This window comes from Pungitius pungitius, chromosome 2 (genome assembly GCF_949316345.1).
Source record: "Pungitius pungitius chromosome 2, fPunPun2.1, whole genome shotgun sequence".
NCBI classification, from domain to species: domain Eukaryota; kingdom Metazoa; phylum Chordata; class Actinopteri; order Perciformes; family Gasterosteidae; genus Pungitius; species Pungitius pungitius.
In genome coordinates, this window is record NC_084901.1 from 11,538,322 (window position 1) to 11,560,593 (window position 22,272).

Here is a 22,272-nt window from a genome sequence, read left to right on the forward strand (position 1 = left end):
GCCTTAAATATCAGGGGGCTTTCAGGAGTGTTTGTGCAGGTTTGCATACATAATAAATAAATGTCCTTGTGATGATCACTGTGTCAGATTTTTTTTATTTTATTATTTTATTTAGTCATTGAATACATGTCCAACCTAGAATGATATCAATTAGTTAATCCAAGACAGTGTTAATATTTGAATGGGCCCCGGGACACTTTTTTTCCTTAAAAAGGTTAAGCACCCCTGCTCTAAGCTACATGTTGGTTTGTTCTGCTGTGTCCAAGCAGGGCAGTTCGGCATTCACCAAACTATTAGGTGATGTATACATCTCACAAACATACATTTTTGTTCACACAGCAGTTGAGAGTAGTTGAGTAGTATGCGTAGTTAACTTTATCATAACAGTGGAAAATATTGGCGTATTTAAGAATTGTTTAAGATTTGTAGATTTATGAGACAAAACCTCTACTTTTTGCCACATCCTATCCATTCTTACCAAGCTCCAATTGGTAATTTTTTTCCCAACCAGGGTAATAATTGTTTTTGAACACACTTAATTATCTCCTTGAATCACTAAAAAAATGTCAAGATTTTAAAAGATGGGCACCATTTTAAAGGTCACAGTCAACTCCAGACAATGTGGAAACCCAGAACTCTTTTCCATTGCCTTTCAGAGAATTATCAGTGACCTACTGTATATTATCAACAATGTGGGAGACAAATGTGAGATATGAGCATTACAGGGACGTGATGGAACCAAAACAATCCAACCGGTCACAGAGTCTGGGCGATTACACACTGGTCCACATAATACAAGCCCATTATGTGAGTGCCAGAGATGATCGACCGGGTTGGCAATGTCACTTGGCAGATTAATGAGCTCGCCATGCAGTCTATGGATGCTGCTCCTTGGACACTGCCACTTGGTCATTTAGAGAGTGACCTGTAAAGAGAGATGTCAAAGGAAAAGATATTTCTTTATATTCTCCTACAGATGCTTTTCATTCAGCAGTTTAATATCTGATGTACTTACTGCTCCTCGTTTTTGCAAAACATCCATTATGTTTTTGGATCATTTTGTTTATAATTTGCCATGTAGTATTTCCAATCGCACACAAAAGCGGATGAGGTGAGGAGACACTGAGCGTATGCAGTATGAGGATGCTCCTCGGGTCACAGCTGTCCCCCACGTGCTGTGGGTTCCCTAGGCTCCTGCTCCTGCTTTCCTATCCTCAAAGCTCCAAATATTTGAATTTGAAACAGCCGTAACAGCCAATGTGGCAGACTGTCAACACTCATTTGTCATCCATCAGCTGCTGATCAGTAATCAGTACGGCTGCATACTGTTGAAGCAGGATTCGGAATTTGTCACTCTTTTTCATTACATAAATGTAATTTCAATGTAGAAAAAAAAAGTTCAAACTTCTCAATCTCACCATTATCGTCATGTTATTTATTTAATGAAACCCCTCTCCATCTCTTTGCTAGTCAGTGTATCTAGAGAAACGGTGCGTTATCTATTTTTCTATTTTAAGCCTGACAAGCGTATTTCTCAGGAAAAAAACAAAGCAACACAAAGAAAGTAAATTTAACCTTGTTGCTCGGTTTTAATTAAAGTGTAACTCATCCACTAGGATCATTTCTGTTTTCGGGAAAGGTGTATCAATCTGCCTGCGAGTATCATACAAATAAATAGTTTAAAAATTATATATTGTGATTTCTGGATTTTTTTTTAGATGATGTCTCACAGTGGACATGCACCTACGATGACAATTTCAGACCCCTCCATGATTTCCAAGTGGGAGAACTTGCAAAATAGCAGGCTGTTCAAATACTTATTTTCCTCACTGTAGCTACAGTATTTGTATTCAGCTTAGAAGTATACAGTTAATGGTGTTCTCAGGGTCAATCTGTCACTATACGTACTTGTTGAGTTTAATCCTTGACACATCTGTTCTAAACTGACACATCGGAGGGGGGATTCTTTAACTAAGTTTGATAAATCATAAACTTATGATTGTACATTGAGCTAATAACGATAACAATTAGAAAAGGAGGGAGCTTATTAAATTCATTTGAATTATTGTAGGGTTTCATTTGAATATCTGTGTTTTTAGAAGTATTTTTCTCTTCTGTTTGCCTTTAATGACAATCATCTCAGCCTACTAAACTGATTCCTCTTCTTGGTTACAGGAACTCCAAAGCATCACAACAAACAATAAACTCTGGCTTGAAGAAAATATCTTCATGTAATGAAAGCTGAAAAATTACTTGTAATTAACTCTTTGCTCAAACCACTAAGCTACGCCTACCACAATCCATCTAATCCCATTTGGTTTGTAATATTTCTTTGTCCATGACATGTTAAGTCACAGCAAAAGTGTTGTGCCACTGTTTGTCCGACTAAGCTTTTGTTTGGTCGCACACGTTACATTGTATCAATGGCAAACTGCAGATGCAATGTACTTCAAAATAATATCTTTAAATTATTTAGTTTGCTGCATGCTACTATACACTCACCTAAAGGATTATTAGGAACACCTGTTCATTTTCTCATTAATGCAATTATCTAATCAACCAATCACATGGCAGTTGCTTCAATGCATTTAGGGGTGTGGTCCTGGTCAAGACAATCTCCTGAACTCCAAACTGAATGTCAGAATGGGAAAGAAAGGGGATTTAAGCAATTTTGAGCGTGGCGTGGTTGTTGGTGCCGGGCCGGTCTGAGTATTTCACAATCTGCTCAATTACTGGGATTTTCACGCACAACCATTTCTAGAGTTTACAAAGAATGGTGTGAAAAGGGAAAAACATCCAGTATGCGGCAGTCCTGTGGGTGAAAATGCCTTGTTGATGCTAGAGGTGAGAGGAGAATGGGCCGACTGATTTAAGCTGATAGAAGAGCAACTTTGACTGAAATAACCACTCGTTCCAAACGAGGTGTGCATCAAAGCATTTGTGAAGCCACAACACGTAAAACCTTGAGGTGGATGGGCTACAACGGCAGAAGACCCCACCGGGTACCACTCATCTCCACTACAAATAGGAAAAAGAGGCTACAATTTGCAAGAGCTCACCCAAATTGGACAGTTGAAGACTGGAAAAATGTTGCCTGGTCTGATGAGTCTGGATTTCTGTTGAGACCTTAACTGTTTAATGGGAGATGTCAGGATACAACACACGAGGCTCGGCATGAGGGAACATTGCTCGTTTTTCCTTACTACCGACATGCGTAGAATACCCACAAACTAACAACGGCAAGTCTTCAGGGATAATCTTAATGCACATATTAAATAGTACTAACTACACCACAGTGCGTCAAACACAGTATTAGTATGGTGTTCCTAATAATCCTTTAGGTGAGTGTATGTTAAGTTTATAGCTCAAATAAACAAGAACGAAAATTTCTACCCCAGCAACAATCGAAAAACTATTTCTAATTTCTTGTAAAAGGAGAAGCTAAAAAAAAGCTGCTAAAAATGAAAATGTTGAGATGAAAGATGACAAATGCTAAAAGTTCTCTTTGGTGCTCAGTGGAACTGCAGTCTGGGGATAATTCTCTGAGGGCTGTTTGATCCATTATTGACATAAAATACTGATTATTGCAACTGCAAAATTAATATCCCGAGACATGCTTGATATGCGGACATTATGCTGGTCTCTGTACATTTCAGATTTCAGTTTGTTTGCATGCACAACAACCAAAAAGCCAAGCATCTCGGTTATCTCGGTTCAGAGTCGATTTTGAATATAAAATCCCAAAAGTTAAATATAAGAAAAATGCTTTTAGTTCTTTAATTGCCCAGGACAGTAGTTTGCCTACTTAGTCAATAAAGAACTATAATTCAGAAGATATGGGTGGGGGGGCACCCTCTTTAACATTTACAATGAGAACCACCAACAACAACAAACCTTGAACTAAGACACATACTTTAATGTTAACAGGGGGCCAATTGCTTTAAAAAAGCATCAAAGTAAGTTTTATATTTCAACATAAGGATTCCAACTGACCCCCTTGACTGCTTGTTTTGCATACATCTGCAAGTATATATGAATTATTTGATCATTTTATCGCTTCCAAGCTTAAAGATCATTTCATGGAAAATGCACTTTTTTTACATTAGACTTATAGTTACAACCGATAAACATGAGTAATGTAATGATAAAATATGCTATAACAGTCTTATGCTAAAAAAGTGATAATTGTCTGTATTGAAGAAATGTGCGAAAAGCAAGATGAAGTTTCCATTTGCAGCTGTGCACGAAGCAAAGAAGGGGGTGTCAAAATGCTCTCTCACGAACGCTCGAACAAAGGAACTCTGTTACCCCATCTTAACCTTGGTTCACTTCTTTCTTGGTTCGCATGTTTTCATATCTGCTATCTCCCAGGTGGTCTAGTGGTTAGGATTCGGCGCCACTGCAGGCCACCTGCCACTGGGGATGACCTTTCACTCGACTTTTACAACTTTGATCATTCATCAAGACACGTTTATTACATAAACCCAGGAACAAATCACCCTCTTCTCCCAAACTAGTTTTATTGAAAAACATTATGACGCCACCCCTGTTACACCATACGGATCATCACAGATAATATCCTTAAATACATAGATTTAATTTAATAGATCTCTAGAAAGAGAGGTGATGAGCCATGTCCAGATCATTGCTCAATTACATCGCAGTCTTAGGATTAAAGCGACATCATCCCCAGAGTTGACATACTTTATAAACGTGATGCAACGTCTCTTTTCTCTCCCCAAATGGGTCACCTTTGTTTCAGGGAAAGCGATGAGTCACTGCCTGTTTACAGTTACCGAACGCACCTTCACTGCGGTCCTCCTGGGCCACTCTCATTAGCTCAGATCACATGTTACCGTGAGAAAAGCCACATTAAAAGTGACATCCTCTCTCTGCCGCAGCATGGCTTTGATGTCTAATTGTGTTGGTGGCGGTGTTCTTGCCTTCTCTGTTGACGTCTCCAAGATTAGCTCTGATGGGTAAGCAGGAGTGCACAGATAAATTTAGATTTACTCCTGCTTGGGTGATCATTAGAGGTAGAGGTTGTGACATTACAGGCAGGAAGCCATTTATCCGTGAAATAACCAGATGATTTTTGATGAACCCCAAAGAGAATATTCTCAGACGCAGAATCTGTCCATATAATGCTTATCGCTTAGCAACAACGAAATACATTACCATTTTATTTGTTGACAATCTCTCTGAATGCTGATTTCATGCAGCACCTCCCTCCTGAAAAATGGAAGTCTTGGTCCCATTTGAAGCAATGGAAATAAGAAAGCTGGTTGTATCCAGGCAACAAGTTTGTTGCCAGGTGACAGAGACTCAGGTCCTGAGAACAGAGACTGCAACAATTCAATGTATAAGACAAGACAGAGTATCAGTCCCCTCCTGCAACTAACAAATGTCATTGATTGCCTTCCCCCGTAAAGCACACAGTGCACATCTGTGTGCCATCATATGGACAGTGAGCTTGTTTCTCCGTTAATGAGAATGCAATAAGCGCTGCACAGAGCTAATGAAGGGAAAATTGCAGGAGACTGATTGTAAAGCTTATCGGCAAGCCTAATAGCCACATGGAAGCATGATGTGCACACTCGACATCTACCAGATAAAACAATAAAACAGTCATAAGAGGAGAGACTATTCAACATGTTTCTGGCTCTGAATGCTGTGCCTTTTATGTGGTAGCCATGTGTTGAGATAATTATCTTTTCTAAACGCACCCTGGCTGACAAATCCATCACCTCCATTAAAAACCCCTTCGGAGCTGTGTAAGGAGAATGTGTACTTTTCCTCAACTTAGATGCAGCTGTTTTACGGGCTGGGGGAGGGGGGGAATGGGAGATTGGGAGTTGGACTGTATGCTAGTTTACGGTTCCTGCTGTGCGTGGAACATTAAAATTCTTTCATCAAAAAGCTACTTGTGATAGTTCTTCCCTGCATCAACAAAAAGAAGGAATGTCAGCAACTAGCTGGTGAAGAAAGTCAAATAATGAAAATGTACACACACACCTATATAGATATATGGAAAATACCTACCATTACATGCTTCTCCTGGTACCCTTCTTCTTGTATCTTATCATTTTGTTTACGATCAGTACTAAAAAAGCAGGCATTTGGTCCTTGTTATAGTGTGTGTCTGCCATCTAGTGGACAAACCTGGCTCTTATGTTCAAGAAAACTGCCGTGATTCTCTGACAATCAGCTCTGAAGACCTATAAAACACATGGCTGTCAGAGACTGATCCTGTATGATAGTGCTTCTGGAATTATTCTACTGTGAGTAGCTTTGACAAACATGTGTATTCAATTGAATTTTTAGTCATTGTACTCCAGTTGTCTTTATTTATGCTTCACACATTATTTGAATAAATCAAGATGCCATAATATCCGAATTAAACCTAAATTGAACAAAAGAATATCTATTCCTGAAAACCAACAATAGTGCTTCACTGTTATGTTCCAGGAACTTAAGTTAATGATGGTTAAGAACTTGATTTAAAGGCAAACGACTATTGTATCATAAATCAGTGTTAATACGTGCCAAAAGCTACAAAAACATGCTGTATAGAACAAAATCAATATTCCTAAGGACATCAACATAAGCAGTCCTTGAATAGGAGAAAAAAATAAAATCACGCTGCTGAGATTCTGTACCTTGTAGAGACAGTACTTATGCAGTGCATTAAGATAAGTGGCATCATTTGCCTGCTGTCTTTGTTTAGACAGCAGGCATCCCTCAAAAGACCTCCAGGTCACCAGAGTTGTAGACCACAGCTGCAGTCTCCTCAGTGCCCACAGCAGCTTCCGCTTCCTCCTCTTCCTCCAATGACTCCAAGGCCTCATTAGTGTCACTGGCGAACGTCTCCCTGGAGACATCGTCATGCTCCTGCAGGTTGAGTGTGCCGATTGCCTGCTTCATCTTCTTAGCCACCATATGGCGCCTCCTCTTCTGGGCGGCCTTCTTGCTTTTGCACTCTTTCTCGTGTTCCTCAGAGAACACCTTCCGGACTTGGGACTTACTGATGCTGGGTGTGTTCTTCAGCAGGTTGAGATACACCCCACCGGGTGTCCTTCTCCTGCTTCCATCCATAGTGTAAACCCCCCCGCTCTCTTCCAGTGTGGCCGTCTCTCCAAGCAGCTCTATGGCTTTTTTTTTCCCAATGATTTTGACAATGCGCACTATAAGGTCTTTTTTTGGCTCTTGCAGCCTGTGTGCTATCTCATCTGTCACCCTATCCTCAGGGTCGTCCTCAGTGATCTCATACCGCCCCTTGATGTCCATTTCTGCCATGGGGCCCAGTCTCTCTTTAGCTGGTCTCTTCCTCTTGGCATCTCCTCCGGCACTCTCCTCCGAGTTGCGGCCCTTCATGTAATCCTCCAGCTGGGCATCCAGCATGCTCACCTCTCCTCCATTATTTGCCTGTCTCTCCAGCTCCCTCTCCTTCTCCATTATCTTACGGGCCAGGACAAAGTTATACGTCTCCACATTTCTGCTGGACATACTCACTTCACCCTCCATGCCAAATATGCCCAGCTCAGAAGCAACGGCATCCTGACACTGCTCCTGGACCACAGAGCCCCAGATGTTGTTCACCTTGCGGCCTCCCAGCGCGGCGGGGACGGGCACGCAGATCGGCTCGGACCGGCTGGTGCAGGTAGGCCGCTTGGGGACGCTAGATACTTTCTGCCGCTTCCGTCTCCAAAGAGCCGCCTCCTCGTCCGACGAGTCGGCGTCACTGTCGCTGGACTCCACCGTCCTACCAGTGCTGCGGTAGGCGGCGGCAGAATGTTGGGCAGCGGCTCTGTCATGGAAGGACTGGCCGCCAAAAGCTGGAGGAACCTGGGGTCGAACTGGCGCTGCGGCGGTTCCCATCTCGGTGTCCGAGCCGGAAATCTCCCCATCTTCTAGATCACCTTCCATTAGATCTCCACCAAGAGACATGAATTATCTGGAAGCCACACCAACGTTTATGACTGTTAACTGATGGTTTAATGTTGTTGTATCAGCAAAAGTTTAGGCTACAAACGAGCAACTATAGCTAACGTTAACACAACCATTAGTTAAGAAGCTAGCAATGCTACGGCAACGACTCAAACAACTCTGGGCTAAAACAGAAAGACATTCAAATACCTGACACGTTAGGGGTACCGTTAGTTGACTGCGTGCCTTGCATGAAATTGTACACGTTAGACTTGCTTTGGCTTTTGCACTCACCGTAAACGGCTATGAAGAGGCTGACAAGCTTGAGACTGTGGGGAAAATTCGCGCTAGGCCGAAGCAACACTTCCGTCTTCCAACTATCAGACCCTTTCAAAATAAACTTGTCTACAGGGTCATTTTCTTCACATAGCTAACGTTACTACCGAGCAAACCAGCACAGTCAAGCCATTTAAGTTATCCATTATTAGAATGAAACGTGAGTGTGTCTCTCCTTAGATATTTTGAATGCTTCTGTATTGCAGGCTTTTAACCCACAATGAAATGTGTTTATATTACACACATTTTTTGCAGGACTAATTTAATTGATGGTTAATGAAATGTCAAATGTGTGGAACAACAAAAAAGTGTTTCAGGCCAAAAGGGCCCATCCTTGGTCTTCTTTGAAATTCGGCTTATAGAATGCTTTGAAATATTAAGTCATTGAATGAGGCTTTTATTTTCTTTACGAAACTGTATCGCCATCTAGCGTCTGATTGTGTCATTAAAGAGTCTGACAGATAAACAACATGGCGGCGTCCTTACAACGCCTCACGTCTTTCGGGAAATATCTCCTTCAAAGGCATTTACTAAAGACAAATTATTCAAGCTGGGTAAGAAGTATATGTTGAATGGCTTATTTTGTATTCAGCGCTTCCTCTAAATGTATCACTGTAGAGTTGAAGGGTAGAAAAGCCGTCTGCATGGTCGGTCAGGCTTAGTGTTTGCTAACAAGTTAGCCAACATCTGCTAGATGCTGGGCTATCGCAAGATTATCTCTCTTCAATATCTTCGGTATCTGAAGTTAGACATTTGTAGCACAGTAAAACAACGAAATGGCTTAGTTGAATGTATTTGTTCGGCCTTTAACTGCTGACGTCACGGTCCTAATTTTGCAGTATCATCATGACTGTTAACTTCCACACCGTGTGTCCTTCATCTGCAGCTCGCAGCTGGAGCGCACCGACCGTTGGCCACTCAGGCAGCCCACCAGGTGGCTCTCAATGTTCCTGAAACCAAAGTGACCACTTTAGAAAACGGACTGCGGGTGTCTTCAGAGGACGCTGGGCTAACCACCTGCACGGTCAGATACAAGTTACCGTGCTAAACGTACACTCACACAAACACTCACAGACGTGCTGTTTACTGCTACATGTCTTGTTTTAGAGGGACAAATCTAAAGCCCAGACAAAATATTAAACCTTGTCTTACTTACATACGGAAATGTAAAGGACCACCTTTCCCTCCCGACAAGTTTCTGTGGGTGGTGGTTATATCTGAAGTAAATATTGAATGTATTGTACATCTTTTACACTGTTCATTCTTTACACGTGACGTCCATTGCAGACGGATTCCTCCTCTGCTCCCTAAGATTTTCATCTCCTTTTTCTCCCTATCAATTTCATTTGTTGGGGTGTTTTCCCTGTGTCTACTTGAGGGTTTTGGGACAGAGTAGTTTGTATGTGTACAGATGTAAAGCCTTGTGGGGCAAATTTTGTAATTTGCAATTTTGGGCTGTACAAAATAAAATTCCAGTCATTCCTATTGAATTGTAGTTAGTCACAAATGAGGAGTTGCACATCTCTGCAATATCAAGTTATTCAACAGAAATCCAAAAGAGCTTAGTTACACAATAGTTGCAGCAAAATATTGCAGCAAAGTATATCAAAGCCAAAACTCCACAGACAAAGGAGGGTGTGTGTGTCATGACTCATTTCAATGGTTGATTCCAAAGCCTAATAAAAAGTTGAGCTTTGTTTTTACAGAAGTCGTCCATAGCTCAGTCTGAAGCTTTTACACAGTGGTTGATATTAATCTGTTGATTACTGACTCCGACCAGGTGGGCCTCTGGATAGACGCCGGCAGTCGCTACGAGAATGAGAGAAATAATGGCACGGCACATTTCCTGGAACATATGGCGTTTAAGGTGAGATGGTAAAAGTAAGGCACAGTTTTTCACTGGGAATACTGGTTTGAATTCTATTTATTCTCATCTGCATCAATGTTTAAGATTATTTACCTATTTACCCCCCCCCCCCCCCATGCCCTCCAGCCTCCCCACCTCAAGTAGTAAACCTAGGAGAATACACTGTATGGGCATGAATGTAATGGTCACGATGAATGATGTCTAGTTTTCAAAATGTAAATCATCCACCTTTTTTTGTGTGTGTGTGACAGGGTACAAGGAAGCGCTCCCAGTTGGATCTGGAGTTGGAGATTGAGAACATGGGGGCTCACCTGAATGCCTACACATCCCGAGAGCAAACTGTGTATTACGCCAAAGCTTTCTCTAAAGATCTTCCTCGAGGTACACTCCAGCTGAATGTCGCAGTGAGATAAAGGCCACACTGACAAGTAGTAATGACCATCAGGACCGGTCAATCGCTGATGAAGGAAGGCACGATACATGCTAAGACGCTGCAGACAATTGCATATTATATTACAGAAGGGATTCTTTGCAGTGTCATATACACAAATGTAATTTAGGGTGGAATCGTGATAGAGGAAGCAGTTAAATCAAATTCTAATAAGATGTCAGCATTTCCCAAAGCATGTCTTTTTATAATGAAACGTACTCCAAGGAATAAAATGGAGGACTCTATATAATCTACTTAAGCAGATGAGAACAACAAATACCCTTAAACCCATGAATGAGGGAGGCAGTAAAATGAGAGCTTTTCTCTGGTGCTCTCTTCCCCCCCCGCTGCTGCGAGCGACACGGCACACGGACACGGACAGTGTGGAACAGCCACGCGTGAAAATATAACAAAAACAATTTTAACTTCCTACTCTCTAACTCTAAAAATGTTATAATATAATAAAACACTGAGTGACACTTCAACGATGTGGTTGAGTAATGAAAACAAATGAAGGGTCCATTTATCCATTAAAGACACTCCTGTTGTCTCTTTTCTCAAGCCGTGGAGATCCTGGCTGACATCATCCAGAACAGCACACTGGGTGAAGCAGAGATCGAGAGGGAGCGAGGGGTGATCCTCCGGGAGATGCAGGAAGTAGAGACCAATCTGCAGGAAGTGGTCTTTGATTACCTGCACGCTACAGCGTACCAGTCCACGGCTCTAGGCAGGACCATCCTGGGCCCAACCGAGAATATCAAGTAAGAACAGACATGGGTCTCCAGAACCAGTGTGGCTAACACCTGATCTCAGTGTGGTTTGTTTACTGCTCTTCTCATGCTTTAGTTTGAATCATGCTGTTATTTTCTTGCTCTAAGACACTTGAATTTGATTGCAGAACAATTAACAGAGGTGACCTAGTGGAGTACATCACTACTCACTACAAAGGCCCCAGAATTGTGCTGGCTGCTGCTGGAGGTCAGAGCTCATGTTTGGTATATGAACCTATAAACCCCTATTGTTACCTGGTTATTATTCACAGCATCTGTATGTATTTCACACTCTTGGGAAAGGGAAAACTATTATTGTGATGGTATTGGAGTAATGTTAAGTCTTGTTCTTTATTCAACTCGTTAACGATGTTACTGCTTATTATAATAACTCAAACCAGACTAAAATCCTGAATTGATACCAATGTAAAATAGCACTTTGAGGTTATTGTGATCTTAAAGACATTGTGATGTGTTTTTGATCAGGGGTTTCACACAGTGAGCTCATTGATTTGGCCAAGCATCATTTTGGAAAACTTCCTAGCAGAGATAGAGGTGAAGCTCCGGCAGTTCCTCCATGCCACTTTACAGGAAGTGAGGTAAGGTCAAGGTCTTCAAACTTATACTACACATTACTGACTTTTCTTTTTCTTCAAGATGTATTTAACTTATTATATAGATTGTATAGAGTATGTGTTACTGGGTCTGCTTATTAAGATGGTACTAGTAGAGATGAAAGAGCCAAAGTGCAGCTATGCAAAAAGGTCCCAAACTGAGCTTAAACCAAGGGGTGTTGAGGTTCATGGTTAGTGCGTCAACCCTTGTCCTTGAGTATCTTAAAAGTGCTTTATTGATATAACATATATTCATTAGCATTTTACCATACAATGCATTGAAAACCGTTATTTCAAATAGAATTGCATATAGTTACAATTTGACCGGATATTTTGTGCTATTGCTTCAGATCCGTGTGCGTGACGACAAGATGCCTCTGGCTCACATTGCCATCGCCGTGGAAGCTGTCGGATGGTCGCACCCCGATACCATCCCCCTCATGGTGGCAAATACGCTTATTGGAAACTGGGACCGCTCGTTTGGTGGCGGTGTGGTGAGTGGACTCCAATTCACTTCAGTACATTGATTAAACCAGGCTACACAAGACAACTTCAACCCTAAGTGATGTGATGGACTCAAGATTTATTTTCATGCGGTTTTATGACCGTGAACGACCAGGGTCACGTTTACAATGGTTTGAATGACTATTCCGTGCATGAACTACTTCAGGCCTTTTCTGCACATGCTTTTTTTCCAAATGGTAAAGTAAATATTTATACTGGTGTATTTCCATGTGGCCTCCCATCTTGAAACTTGCATTATTTTCCTTGTGAACCCAGAATCTGTCCAGTAAACTGGCTCAGATGGCCTGCCAGGGAAATTTGTGCCACAGCTTCCAATCCTTCAACACCTGCTACACAGACACAGGCCTGTGGGGACTCTACATGGTGTGTGAGCCCGGCACCATCAACGACATGATGCATTTCACTCAGATGGAATGGTGCGTAAACACATCACATATGGAGCAATGGCTTTTTGAAGCTTAACATTTGGTGGTCTAATAAATTAATGTTGCCCCCCCCCCGTTAGGATGTCTCTTTGTACGAGTGTGACTGAGAGCGAGGTGGCACGAGCCAAAAACCTGCTCAAGACCAACATGCTGCTGCATCTTGATGGTGAGGCTGCCTTATATCGCTCTGCACAGGGAGTCAAACACAGTCCACTTGGACTAGCTTGATTTTGATGGTCATAGACTGCAACTTTATTCAACATAACAGACCTTTGAGAGTGCCGACAGAAGGTCAGGAAATGAAGGTCATTAACCCATTTAATGACTTAATTATTCCAGGATCAACTCCAATCTGTGAGGACATTGGCAGACAGATGCTGTGCTACAATCGCAGAATCCCTCTGCATGAGCTGGAGGCCAGAATTGATGTGAGAGGACAGAAGTTCTAACTTAGGGGTTTTCAACACAAAAACGTGGAATGATTTTAATCAGCCGTCAATAATGTCTAACATTGTATGGTTGAGGAAAATTGATCAACCATACAGAGTCTACACATTTTGACAACCTTTTCGGCAATACAATTAAAATACCTCATAACTTTATTCAGTGGACAGAAGCTGTTCCTAAAACTTGAGTCTACATTGCATTGTATTTAAATTTGTTCTCATTGGCTCTCAACAGGCTATTGATGCTACGACCATTAAGGATGTGTGTACTAAATATATCTACAACAAGGCTCCAGCCATTGCAGCAGTTGGTACGTGTCACTAAACTGATACCATTTATTTTGCAAAAAAATGCATGAATCAATTTGAACGACCCATGATGCAAAAACCTTTTCCTCAGGTCCGATTGAACAGCTGCCGGACTACAACCAGATCCGCAGTGGAATGTTCTGGATGAGATCATGAACAAATCGCCACGGAAGACAAAGAACTCAAGCTGTACAGAAATAAAAACGAATTTGATTATCAGATGTAGTTTTTCCTCCTTTTCATTTTTATTATAAAATAAAGACCAACACAATAATGTTAAAATAACACGAATACTATTCTTTGTGGTTCTTGTCATTTTTTACTCTTTCCTGCAACGTCCTGTGCAGCTTTCTTGGCTTTAACCATCTCCACCAGTTCCTGACAGATAAAGAGGGGATCGGGGGGTTACATTTTGGCTAAAGGAGAAAAGCACTAGTGAGTTCCGGGATGGCTGACACTCACCTTATACCTCTTCATACAGTCCTTCTTACTCCGCCCCGGCACCGCAGCAGCGATCTTCTCCCACCTCTCCGGTGTGCTGACCGGGTACGTCTTCAGAGATTGTTCCAGCAGCTTCTGTTCCTCCGTGGTCCAGGAGGCAGCATTTCCATCTAGGGTTGTGACAATACCAAAATGACAGAATACCACAAATTCGATACTGGTATATAGAAATTATACGAGTAGACGAAATCCAGCGTTCTGATTGGTTGAGAATAGATCACGAGAGGTGCATTATTCAGGAATAATGTACAGTTGCTGTTCACATTGACCCGAGCGTTCCACATCACAGCGCACACAAACTAACAGCTTATTTTTGCACAACTTAACATTTCAGCTCTGGCGATCGCCAAAAAACCCCCACAAATGATCGTTTTCAGGCAATGAAAGCTTTCACAACCGGACAATTAAGGTGGACGTCATGAGAGATGGTGCAGGACCCAATGCTACTTACATGCACTATTTTTTCTTTAGAATGATGAAATGTGATACGCTACGTTTGGTGGCTAGAACTTTTTTGTGCTGAAAAGCAACTATTTACAATTAACAGTTAAAGTAACCGTATTATAAAAGCGATACGGTACTTTATAGTCCAATCATGTAACAGTTTGAGGGTGTTAGGCCCGACGCGCCTAATGCAATAATATTAGCAGCGCCATCATAGCATTGATTATGTACTGTGCTGCCACACGTCAAGTCACTAAGACAACGTCAAAAAATAATTTACAATTAAGGATATTCAATTCTTTTTACACTGATTTCAACTTTAGGTGCTTTCCTCATAACATTTGATTTAAAATGTCAAAAATTGCTTTGCTGACCAAATTGGATATTTCATGAATAAATATACTCTGATGTCATGTTATCTCCATCTGCACACATGTGCCATCCTTTTCTAATGCCTCCATGCTTTCACTGCATTTTGGATATCACCACACTCTGTGGTACACGGAAAGGGTTCATAAAGGGATGAAAAGGACGGTGGGACAGAACCAAACCCACAGAGTTATCGGCGTCGCCTCAGTCTAAGTGCGTAGTGCCCCGATTGGGAGATTGTTTCCCATGCAATTACGCGCTGGGAAGCCCTACCTCTTTGCAGTCAATGCGTGCAGGCACCACTGCAGAGCAGTGAGAGCTCTGATCATGCCCTATTTTGAGGAAGTATCAGGGCTAATATTCACACGCGCACTGACAAAGTGGTCACCGACAGGGGATGGTAATGCGTGAACCCACCGTGTTATTTATCATGACATCTACAGACAATTAAGATAAAAAAAGTCCAAATGGACTTTGTTACAAAGCCGCAATCTTCAGCTCCTGTGTGGAAACAGTTTGGCTTTACACCGAATGAGAGAAGAGAGCCAATAACGTGAACGAGTTGGTACGATGACTTCGTTTGAAAACAGTGGCAACGAAAACAGGCAACACAACTAAGCCAAAATCTCACCTAAAACAACAACCATCCACCCGGTCTTTTAACCTGAACCTCGGACTGCTCATCCGCCTCTTTGGCCGGGCAGCTCGGTCTCTCCCAGCGCGCTTTTCCGCCTGGACACATTTTCTCAAACCCGATCGCATCGCACCAGGCCCGATGCGTCACTTGCACTTATTTTTGTTTTGTTTTATTTAATCAGTATATATTTTTTCACATTCCGATTCTAATGTCTAACTATTCTGACGAATAAATCATTCTTTGAAAGAGCGTACTTGTCTTACTATGCTATTATATTGTCATTAAATCATCTGTGGAAGGTAATGGCCTGAAAATTGCAATAATATTGTTTATCACAAATAATGTTAGTGCAATCATCGCACAACACAAATTTACCGCCCTACGTACCGCAATAACCTGTAAACGTTTAGATGCCCCACATCGTCACTGACATCCAGTTGCCGAATCATAAAAAATGGCTAAATAGTAACATTAGCTATGTGAGGGTACCCCAAGCTGTACAATACATCCTCGTATACATATCGTACATTATAGTGTAGTTCCATAGTTCATGCGAAAGAAAAACAATGGCAGAACGTTAACCAGAAATGATCCCAGACAGTATGTAGAGCATTGAAAGCGTCTAGGGTAACGCAAAAAAAATTAGCTTCACGTTAAGGAGGATCGCACCATCACATTTAACTGCTTCAGTTTACGCTGTTGTGACTCCTGCATCACAGCTCCACTCACCATCAAATCTCTCTGAAGGAACGGCATTGTCGATGGTCGGCGCAACGCAGGCATGTTCCTTCTTAAACTTCTCAAAGGCCTTCCGGTTGATGTCATCTTTCTGCACTGGATCTGTGGACATAACAGGCCCATAAATATCGTTAATATTAGGATTTTTCAACATACATTATGTAAAATCATCTTTAAAAGCCATATTTCAAGGGGCATGCGTTGTCCCCATAATACATTTCATAGAAGTTGTAAGATCCCTCAATTTCATATGGATAGCCATGTGTGGACATTACACTTCAGCAAGCACACCATAGACCTCCATCTACAGGGCTGTATTAGCATTAATAAACATGACTGTGCTGATGCTAGCTCATATCTGAGCTTACCTAGCCGTTGTAGATTCTTGGCTTTGTTGATGACATCTTTGGCTGTCCTCTTAATGCCACTAGTGGAGTGGAGGTTCATATAGTTGGCAATAACTTCCCATCTGAAGAGGTGGGGAGAGAATCAATATTAATTAGCAATCTATTGCAATCAATTTTTACACCAGGTAAATTGTATTTTCTAGTTTCATGACCGATGAGACGACATCAGCAAATAGAAGCTAAATGGGGCAGTGATATAATAGCAAAAACATGAGTCAGCAGTATTTGATCATGAAACTGATGGTCTAGTCCTCCTTCTCCTACACAGGCCAGTTATAAATCTATTTTATACAGTAGCTGTTTTACTGTCATTAAAGTCACAAAAAGATCATTGTACGGTACTTTTGAAAAAGAAAACCTCATGAAATAAACAGGTATGTATGTAGTTAAAAGCTATATAAAAAAATTAAAAATCCTAAAGTACATCATAACAAATATAGTATGGAGTTCCAATAAGAAAAGTGTGTGTTGTTGCTGTGTGGCCACAGTGAGAGTGTGTACCTGGCATTGGTTCCAGCAGGGAACAGGTTGACAGCTTTGATGAGCAGCTGGAGGTCCTCCTCACTCCAGCTCTTCCCCCCCGCTCCTCCTGCTGCGCTGGCCTGCTCAGCACTGCGAGCTGACTGCCTCATCTGGACCTCGGCCTCCTTCTCCTTCTGCAGCTGGGCATTCACTTCCTTTACCTGGTGGGGGAGGCATTGCATTGTTGGTACACCTCTGGTATTGGTTTTGTATCTCAGCATAGCAAAGAGACGTGAAAGTGTCTTTTCACCTGCTTATCCACAGCCATCTTGCTATCGTCTTTGGAGCCCAATGCCAGGATCTCATTGAGGGACTGCAGGCTGGAAATATGCACCAGAAAATACAGTTACACATCTCATATTTAGACATCCATTAGTAGAATATAGTCAATGAAAATGAAGAAAGACAATTGTACAACAAATATATAAATACAGCAGAAAACTAAATCATATGGATAGAAATGTCTGCAAGAATTAAATTATTAACAAATGTATTAGTCATTTCATGGAATATAGAGCTCTGGGGCAGAATAAATATACAAAAACATGTAAGAGCAAATACTATGACAAATGCATCCAGGAATAAAAAAGTATATACATTGTATTTCATCCATTGTATCAAATATCAAGGAGATTTACAAAAAACATGTTGGCAGGCAGAGATGAAAAAGGGTTGGTGGTAGACTGATGCATGATATTTGATTGTGCATAGGAGCACGGCGTGTCATATTTATGATAATTACTGGGGTAATTGCAGAGTTCAGGAAATGGGATTTTATTATATGCCTCTTCCTGAAACTAAAATTATCTGTTGGTTTCATTTTTTCAAGTTTAAAAGCTAACTTCATCAATGTGGGCTCTGTTAGTTGACTGTACCTTGTCAGCTCCAGACGGTCACACAGCTTCTCCACTTCCTCCATCATTTTCACACTTTCACTCTCATTGTCAGCAAAGTAATTCCAGTTCTGTGGAAAGGGAAAGGAAAGCTTTACACTCTGACTAAAGCAGGGGTCCAATGCCAAAGGGGCCTCTTTCATCAAATCTGATGCTATGGTGGTGCTATGAGAATCAACCTTGCAGGTGGTCCTGAGTTTCTGTCTCTCTTTCTTGAAGGCCTTCTTCTGGATCTCCTTCTCTTTCTTGGCCAGCTGAGCAACCTGCTTAGCCTCCTCATCCTCCTTCTCCTTCACTAAACGAGCTGCATCCAGCTCTGCCTGCCGGGCCTGTGGAACACAAAGCAGGACTGATTATGCTTTCGCAACAAAGGAACCAAATCATGTAAAAAGCAAATCTGAACCCCAATCTATCAGCTGCTTGTTCCTCCCTCACTGAGAGCAAAACACTCGACAAGATCACGACTTTTTTTTGTTCTTGCTCCTAAATGGTGGAATGAGCTCTTTGATGGCATCAGGATCAGAGATCTTTTACACCTTCTGCTGCAAACTAGACACACCTCTTCAGACTATACCTCGAAAACTAAAAACAATAACATATTGGATCACTTAAAATGTACTTATAAGGGGTCTTTTCTATAGCAAGTTGTAAATCGGCTGATTTAATGAAATTGCACTTTGTTGTTTCTTGTTCTTTTAAGTTTGTATCCCTATGGTTGAAATGCACTTAACGTAAATCGCTTTGGATAAAAGAGTCAGCTAAATTCCATGTAATGTAATAATATTTTCATAAATTTGAAAATGCTTAAGAAATTCAGCAGGTGCCACGTTAAAGACGATGTTTTGGTAGTTTACTGCGCTGTCACTATGACCATCAGCTGACAAGCCCTCTAATGTAAGGAGGAACCATCCGCGGTAGAAAACTGACTGTAGAATAGGGTGTGGAGGGGAGCCAAATCATGCTGTGCCGAGGCATACATAGTTATAATAAAAGTAACATTCTCTGACAACACACCCAGAGGCTTTGCATTAGGAGCTGGCACCAGAAGAAGGGTGGCACTCATTGATTTACCTTCTACAGACAGTGAGTGGACATGTGATGTCAGCGGGTTTAGGCTTAACGTGAAGGACACTTACTCGCTCTTTCTCCTCCTGCTCTCTTTTCTTGGCTTCCACCTTTGCCTTCTTCTCAGATTCTTTCCTGGCCTTTTCGTCGTCTTTGAATTTCTTTATCCTAGGGTCAATACTGTAGGCGGTATCTGCAGGGAGGAAATACAACCCAGTCTCACTACATTGGTTTATTCGCACAAACCATTAGACGTAACGCTATGATAACTTTAATGTATTTAGATAATCTTGTACTGTGTGCGGAACTGTACCAACTAGTGTTCGTAATCGGTTCATCTCCTCCTTCTTCCTCTGAGCTCTGGCAGCCCGATTTTGCTTTTCGATCCACCTCCTCTCATCTCGACTGTATGACAGTGAAAACACGCCAGTCAGACACTTAAGTTGTAGTACAGGCCTTTTAGTGTTTCAGTGCATCGGATCGCTGAGACACACACAGGCTTACCATTCAGCCTTTTCCTTCTCTTCTTCATCCAGGTATGAGAACTCCCTCCATGAATCAAAGTTGTACCTTTACCAAAAAATAATCAACAGGTTTAAACGGTCTGTCACACAACGTTCTGACACCAGCAAAATAAACTATTCTTGCTTTTTACCAAAAAGAGTAAAAATTGTCAACGTCTTCGAAGGAGGACTCCATGGTTCCAAGTTTGGGAACGTGCTTTTTGGAAGACCATCTGGCGTTTCTCTCGAACACGGGAGAATACACATCCCAAAAGTTATCTTTGCCTTCGTTCTTTGAAGGCACGCTGTTGTCGAAGGTTGGGTCGACGCTGTCAAAGGCTCTTCTCTTCACGGGGTCTGACAGGGTTTCCATAGCTGAGGGTCACACAAGGACAGCAAGCTGCAAGTGAGGTCAGAGCCCTCCAGTAGAAGCATTAGTGCCGATAACAATCAGACTGCGTGTTACCTTTAGTTATACAGGTGAAGTAGTCGTTGTCCCCTTCTACAATCTGCTCTCCTGCAGCTTTCCTTTTGTCTGGGTGGTGCTTCAACACAATGGATTTGTCTGTTGAGAAACAGCGGAGGATGTGAACCAGATGAGTAATTTTCACCATCTTATGAAGCACAAGGGCAGGAGGAAAGAAATGTACTCACGGGCAGCTTTGATCTGCTTCTGTGTGGCTTTGTACCTCAAGTGTGGGAGCCCCAGGACAGAGTAGTGATCTTGATTCTGAAACAAGTAAAGGGTGAGGAAACGGTTCAAAAGAGAAACTGCCTATGAATGAAATCCAATGCAAAGGTTGCAGCACCCATTCGGAAAGAATGCCATAAAATTGACAAAATATACTTCCAGAGTACTTTTGCAAAGATGTTTTTCTACCACAATATCTTTTGCTTTAAAAATTCCAATAATGTTCTCATCTTGAAGATAAAAGGAATTACTCCCTTTTACACTATTGCCGATTCAATTTGTTTGAGTTTACTCTTGTGCAGTTTGAACGTTGACTAGCAACATTGTATTCAAGATAACAAGAGGAAGATGAGGTAGGACAAAAACTGATGAGAACCTGAAAAAACCCCAAAATAAATACAGTTAAAGACATTTTCTAAATCCAGAAACCATCAGGGTAACAAAAAAAATTGAGGAGTGTCTCCTACAGTCATAATGAGCTCTAAAAATAAAAACAATGTCCCTATTTCAACTGATACCTTCCAGTCTTTGGGGTCCAGTGTTCGGAGCATCGGGTACTCCTCCAGCTGGAACTCCTCATCCTCGGACTCCTCGGAGGACTCCTGTTCCTCCTCCAGCTCCTGGAAGGAGGCAGATGCATTTCTGCTCCTCCTCTTTAGGTAGGCCTCGAACCATCGACCCACAGGTTCCACTTGGATCTGCACAGAGGCTGAGAGGCAGAACGGATGTTAAGCACCACTGGTGATTACATTCTCCAGGCCAACTAAATATTAGAGTTTGTTTTGTATTAAAAAATAAAGAATTGAAATAGTAACATAAAATGAGGGCAATTTAGAAAAAAGCTAATGGTAAATAAACCAGTGTCGAAACTATTCTGTCACCTCAAACAATTGCATTAGTACTGCAATGATTACTTTTGGGGCAACCGATTTAACCTGATTATAGGCACTTGCTGAACGCTTTACCATCGTTTAGGTGCAGATTCTTCTGTCCTTATTATTAATAGGCACCGGTAACGCTATCTGAAGGTACAGTAAGTATTCGGCCACTACAGAAGTCTGGTAAATGCTGGCTGACATGCAGATACATACCAGCCTGGAAAAGTGTGTAAAATAACAAGATCTAGCAGCTAGTAAGTCAATCTAAGTCAATTGAAGAGCTATAGATATAGAAATGTTTAAACTTAAATCTTTAAAAAAATCACTGCAGCAAATGCGACCATAAGTGTGAAGCACGGTTACACTATGAAAAACAGTTGGAATAAAGCGCGAACACACATATACAATTTTACTCTACCGAGCACTGTTCGAACATAACATTAACGAATAATACTTGCCTACTCCTTCTTTTATTTATTTTGTAGCTACGTGCTAGCTAAGTAAGTTACAACAACGGTCTTCATGTAACGTTATACCAGGAGTAGCTTAGCTAGCTACCCATGGCCTCTTTCAGTGCTTACCGGCAGTGGTTGTAAAGACAACCGTTTCATCACTTTCCTGCGCTTCTAACAACATCCTAGAAAAATGAACTACTAGAACATCCACGTGCCAAAACTATCCAACGAGAGTTTACTGAAAGTACGTTTGTGGCCCTCTTATCAACACGCCACATGGGCCTCTTTCACCAAGTGCCGCAAACGAGTTGCGTTGTTTCACCCTTAGCAATCCCGTGTTGTGTCGATTCTCAATTCTGTAGTTCCGCACACGAGTTTTATAAAGCAGCGCGTCTTTTCTGAAGCTCAACATATTTTTATATGTATAGCAACATTTTATTAATATTTACAACGTTGCGTTCAACTTGTATTAGTATTTATTTTAGATAAAAATATTTTAGTCATTTGTAGTACATCCTCAA

General features: G+C 41.5%; 3 protein-coding genes across 4 annotated transcripts; 1 reads left to right on the plus strand and 2 right to left on the minus strand.

Annotated features, from left to right (window-relative positions):
* Positions 1 to 6,327: 6,327 nt before the first annotated feature.
* Positions 6,328 to 8,477, minus strand: phax (phosphorylated adaptor for RNA export). Of its 2 annotated transcripts, none has more exons than XM_037459790.2 (2): positions 8,221 to 8,477; positions 6,328 to 7,954 (listed from the first exon to the last, which is right to left on the minus strand). In XM_037459790.2, the coding sequence occupies exon 2, from the start codon at positions 7,945 to 7,947 to the stop codon at positions 6,742 to 6,744; it is 1,206 nt and encodes a 401-aa protein (XP_037315687.2). In that variant the 5' UTR covers positions 7,948 to 7,954; positions 8,221 to 8,477; the 3' UTR covers positions 6,328 to 6,741. The 2 variants fall into 2 exon arrangements, with proteins under 2 accessions (XP_037315687.2, XP_037315688.2); XM_037459791.2 differs by lacking the exon at positions 8,221 to 8,477 and adding an exon at positions 8,137 to 8,217.
* A 192-nt stretch (positions 8,478 to 8,669) lies between these two features.
* Positions 8,670 to 13,944, plus strand: pmpcb (peptidase, mitochondrial processing subunit beta). The gene is made up of 13 exons (XM_037459787.2): positions 8,670 to 8,816; positions 9,149 to 9,286; positions 10,043 to 10,129; positions 10,381 to 10,510; positions 11,122 to 11,320; positions 11,458 to 11,537; positions 11,816 to 11,928; positions 12,294 to 12,437; positions 12,724 to 12,884; positions 12,974 to 13,059; positions 13,233 to 13,321; positions 13,575 to 13,650; positions 13,740 to 13,944. The coding sequence occupies exons 1-13, from the start codon at positions 8,733 to 8,735 to the stop codon at positions 13,802 to 13,804; spliced, it is 1,452 nt and encodes a 483-aa protein (XP_037315684.1). The 5' UTR covers positions 8,670 to 8,732; the 3' UTR covers positions 13,805 to 13,944.
* On the minus strand, positions 13,872 to 22,086 carry dnajc2 (DnaJ (Hsp40) homolog, subfamily C, member 2). The gene is made up of 16 exons (XM_037459786.2): positions 21,878 to 22,086; positions 20,937 to 21,127; positions 20,382 to 20,457; positions 20,194 to 20,292; positions 19,880 to 20,102; positions 19,729 to 19,794; positions 19,538 to 19,629; positions 19,296 to 19,417; positions 18,339 to 18,488; positions 18,142 to 18,230; positions 17,517 to 17,586; positions 17,246 to 17,427; positions 16,706 to 16,806; positions 16,329 to 16,439; positions 14,111 to 14,259; positions 13,872 to 14,026 (listed from the first exon to the last, which is right to left on the minus strand). Exons 1-16 carry the CDS (start codon positions 21,930 to 21,932, stop codon positions 13,961 to 13,963), a joined length of 1,842 nt encoding a protein of 613 aa, XP_037315683.2. The 5' UTR covers positions 21,933 to 22,086; the 3' UTR covers positions 13,872 to 13,960.
* Positions 22,087 to 22,272: the final 186 nt, after the last annotated feature.

Coding starts and splice junctions, on each gene's coding strand:
- phax (XM_037459790.2), bottom strand. CDS start 7,947: ATGTCTCTTGGTGGAGATCTAATGGAAGGTGATCTAGAAGATGGGGAG.
- pmpcb (XM_037459787.2), top strand. CDS start 8,733: ATGGCGGCGTCCTTACAACGCCTCACGTCTTTCGGGAAATATCTCCTT. Junction 10,511..11,121: donor CTCTAAAGATCTTCCTCGAG/GTACACTCCAGC, acceptor TCTTTTCTCAAG/CCGTGGAGATCCTGGCTGAC. Junction 11,321..11,457: donor GGCCCAACCGAGAATATCAA/GTAAGAACAGAC, acceptor ATTTGATTGCAG/AACAATTAACAGAGGTGACC.
- dnajc2 (XM_037459786.2), bottom strand. CDS start 21,932: ATGTTGTTAGAAGCGCAGGAAAGTGATGAAACGGTTGTCTTTACAACC. Junction 20,458..20,936: donor TGGACCCCAAAGACTGGAAG/GTATCAGTTGAA, acceptor TACTTGTTTCAG/AATCAAGATCACTACTCTGT. Junction 18,231..18,338: donor AACTCAGGACCACCTGCAAG/GTTGATTCTCAT, acceptor CCCTTTCCACAG/AACTGGAATTACTTTGCTGA.